The sequence below is a fragment of the Trypanosoma rangeli genome (genome assembly GCF_003719475.1).
Source record: "Trypanosoma rangeli strain AM80 chromosome Unknown Tra_15.4_contig_00472, whole genome shotgun sequence".
Classification (NCBI taxonomy): Eukaryota; Euglenozoa; class Kinetoplastea; order Trypanosomatida; family Trypanosomatidae; genus Trypanosoma; species Trypanosoma rangeli.
In genome coordinates, this window is record NW_021706220.1 from 1 (window position 1) to 3,895 (window position 3,895).

Sequence of the window (3,895 nt, forward strand, 5' to 3'; positions counted from 1 at the left end):
ATGTTGTTGTTGTTGTTGTTTATTCCCCCCCACCCACCCCACCCGTTTTTTTTTTTGTCTTTGTCTTCTCATCCTTATCCTTCATCCTTACCTCTTGAATCACGTTATGATATACATGTCAATGTACATAGAGACGTGGTACATACACGTACATGAAAAATGCGTTGAATTGAAGTCGTGGTGCCCCGCGAATTAACAAACCGTCAAGCGCATAAGCGCATGCGTGTGTGTGCGTGGATGGGAAGAAGAAAAAGAAGACCAGAAGGCTACGTTGTTGGGTCGCACAAAGGCGATGGACCGCGTCGTCCCTTCTTGACGTCGTGCATTAGGGGTAATTTGCGGCATAGCGAAGTTCACCATCCCACGCAGATGTAACTGGAGACGGGACGTACGTCTGCAACGGCATCATTGAAATGTTACGTTGGTACATGATATGTTCTGCCACCCCCGGCGGGGGTATAAGCTGTGAGATGGGTGCTGAGGGCATGACGTGCTGCTGCGGTTGTCGTAGTTGCTGTGGCGCCAGCTGTGGTAGATGCAGCACCGGGTGCTGCATAAACTCCATTGGGTATGGCGGCGTGATCCCACCGCTACTAGTTCCATTGGGAAAGGGAGTAAAAGGTGTCATGGCAGCGGAGGGCACAACAAAGGACCGTGGTGGCGCCATCATCGGAGTATAGGACTGGCTTTGCGGCGACACAGATAACCGTTGCAAGTAGGGCACCAGTGAATGAATAAAATTGCACGCTTCCCCCAAATTACACATTTTATTAAACTGAAAATGAGCACAGTGGCGTGCCTTGACGTTAACGCCTACATTCTCACAACCAGCGGTGTCCGCGGCGGCCGCATCCTTTGCCTTGTTGGCCCCAGAGTGAAGCAGCACGCTATAGACATTCGACGCACCCACGGTGCGAAGGATCATCTCTGATGGTATAAACTGCGGCACATTTTTCCCCTGATTTGGCGGGTAAACCTGAAAAACGGTACCATGCGGCATTGTTGGATACCGGTTGCCGTTCTTCCCCCCGCGCAGCTCCTCCGGAAACACCTCAAACCCCTCCACCGCGGCGGCGCTTATGGCGTTTTCATTGACATGCACAAAGTTTGGTGAGGGTATCGAGTGGGTGTGGATGTATGGGCAATTTGTCCCGCGGGTGCAGCGTCGGTTCAGATAGCGCTTGCATAACTGAAACCGAAACCGCGACTGTGTCCCGTGAGATTCATTCATTTTTAGATACTCTAACGACCCATGCGTCACCACAATTTCCGTGCTTTCAATGAGGTAATGGTTATGAATGCCAGAGTCGTAAACAGAGAAGGTGCAGCCTGGGAAACACATCACCTCCTTGCTTGGGTCCGCCAGCATAAGCTGTTCCAGCAAAGCCCAGTCAATTGTTTGCCGTGCATTCGTCTGCTGGGATTCTGGCAGCGGCGGCGGCTGGCCCGCCATGGTCTCGTGCGTCGTTGTTGTGGTGGCTTGCAGGCTTGGGTTATCGTCCGCCCCTTCCGTCGCCGCCAGACCATCACCTGTTGACATGGCCGACTCCGTTGCGGTGGACCGGGAAAGAGATCGTAGATCCTCACTCGGTGCTTCCACTTTCACGTCGTCAAGCTCGGCCAAATTCAGCGACGCATTCACCTCATTCGGGCGCAGCGTGACGTTGTACGCCTCAATTTCATCATCATCATCAAAGCAAATCAGTCTGGAGTTACCAGTGATGTCGTGGTCATTCAGCGCCTCTTTGCTCTGGGGAGTGGCAGACCGCACCTCCCCGAGACCCCAAAACTTAAAAGGGGTAGCATTCGTACCACTCGCGCTATGCTGAGGTAAATTGGAAGAGTGCGTGAAAAAATCACCTGTAAACGACATGTGCGCCGAGAAGTGGTCCATCGTTGATCGCTGTGAAACGGCAAGCTCTGGGTCCGTCTCAGAACTGCAGAAGGGTCGGTACGTGGCAGCATCCTCTAGAAGCGGAAAGTTGTGTCCGTTTGGTGAGCGGGATAGTGCCAGAATATCCTGCACCCCAGCGAAGCTCCCGCTCACCGTGGTAGAGGATTGGCCCGAATGGTGTGAGTAGGTGCGAGGATCCACCTCGGACATGTACTGCGGCGGGTGTACATCGAAGTAATGATGATTTGGCTGTGCACTCGTCAAAGACCTGGAAAGAACGGGCGCCGCATAGGCGTCAGATGTGTGCCCTAACCCAGAAATCCGTCCAGCGTGTTGCATACTATTCGCCCGAGTGAGCCTCGGTCCAAGGTGTACGTTGCGCCAATGAGTACGACCACCAACCGACCCATGGTGATGCTGCAAATGCTGCAGTTGGGGCTGGGGCTCCACTAAGAGATCATCACTTCTAGAGGGCGCTGTGGAACGAGACATGCACATGACAAGTTCTTCATCGTACCGCGCCTCTCCATCGCAAAGTAAACCGTTGTGAACCGAAGCATCTGGAGTGGTCGTACAATAACTCTTCTGGCGGCCATGCTTTCCGTTTCCCATCACGTTGATGGCGCTACGCGTGCAGACCTTGATGGAGGGCGCATCCGTAATGTCGTCATTGGTGGCTGAGCCATCGGTGGCGTCGTTCGCGGTTGTGCTACCCTTTCTGGAATGCGTGCTCAGACACGGACTCTGGCGATGAGTGGTACTGGGTACGAGCGTCATAGGGGAGCAGGGGGAGACGCCGTAGGGGTTGTGGCGCCACAACACTGGCGACAGGGTGCTATCCTGCGGGGTGGCGGGGTGGTTCGGCAAGACGCCATCCACAAGACCGTGCTGCGGGCGCTGCACGGTCTTGCCGGGATCGAGGTAGTCACTGCCGGTGCTGGCGTTCATGCTAAAAGGCTTTTCGCCGTTCCCCGGCGTTTTTGAGCCCGTCAACTCCCCCCGCTCCCCCACGACAGTGTGGTGACAATTTAACAGGGCTTTTGACGGCGGCGCAGCGTCACTCCATGCGCCCACCGACTCCGTCCCTCGCACTGGCATCATCGTCAACTGCGCCACCACGGCCGCTTCCACCGTGGGGCTTGAAGACATCCCCAACGCGAGACCCTCACAAATCGTTGCGGTGAGACGCAGAAAAGGGGAGCTTGCCTCGCAAAGTTGTAAAAACAAAAAAAAAAGAACGTGCAACCGAGAGAATCCGTCCTCACGCCAACTGTCAGCAGCGTGCGCACCCTATTCTCGTCTCACACTTGTGTTTTTCTCTTTGTTATTTCCTCCTCAGTCTCACTGTCGGCCAATCGGCACGGCCCGGGCAAGACGCACGCACGCACGCACGCACGCAGAGAGAAAGAAGAGATAGATAGATAGAGAGAGAGAGAGAGAGAGAGACTCAAGGGAGCGTCAGGTGCGGATGCGTGTGATGTGGGGAACGGTGCCAGAGAAGAATGCAGAAGCGGATCAAATTGTATGCCCTCTTGCTTTTGTATTTTCCTCAGATTGTTCTGGTTGCTGCTGCTGCTGTTTTATCAGATCGCTGCAAACTTCTGCGCCTCACCCAAAAGGTCTTGAAGGCAGTTGTTGCCAACCCGCCTTGTCGCCCGCCTCTTCTTGGGGAAGCTGCGCTGCTGGCTGTGTGTGTGTGTGTGTGTGTGTGTGTGTGTGTGTGTGGCCTGCGGCCTGCAACTGTGCAGGCGGCCACGAAGACTTGAGATGGAGGCTTTTTTTTGTTGTTGCTGTTTCTCTCACTCCCTCCGTTTTCCTTTTTTTCTTTTCTTCTTAGTTTTTGTGTTTGCCTCTGCGCTGTACAACCAACGTTGAACGCAATGTTTCTGTTTTTCTCCACGCCTGCGGTGCAAAGCTGTGGCGGGTGTTTTCCTCCTTTTTTTTGTTTTGGGTTTTTTTTGTTGTTGTTTTATTGATGTTGTTGCTGTTGTTTTATGTTTG

General features: G+C 53.8%; 1 protein-coding gene across 1 annotated transcript, besides 4 other annotated features; it reads right to left on the reverse strand.

Annotated features, from left to right (window-relative positions):
• Nucleotide 1: 1 nt before the first annotated feature.
• Nucleotides 2-20: a microsatellite.
• A 305-nt stretch (nucleotides 21-325) lies between these two features.
• On the reverse strand, nucleotides 326-3,043 carry TraAM80_08846 (uncharacterized protein; the record flags this gene model as incomplete). The annotated part of the gene is made up of 1 exon (XM_029385571.1): nucleotides 326-3,043. The coding sequence occupies one exon, from the start codon at nucleotides 3,041-3,043 to the stop codon at nucleotides 326-328; it is 2,718 nt and encodes a 905-aa protein (XP_029234556.1).
• Nucleotides 3,044-3,268: 225 nt separating this feature from the next.
• Nucleotides 3,269-3,293: a microsatellite.
• Nucleotides 3,293-3,340: a microsatellite.
• A 241-nt stretch (nucleotides 3,341-3,581) lies between these two features.
• Nucleotides 3,582-3,619: a microsatellite.
• The last annotated feature ends 276 nt before the right edge of the window (nucleotides 3,620-3,895 follow it).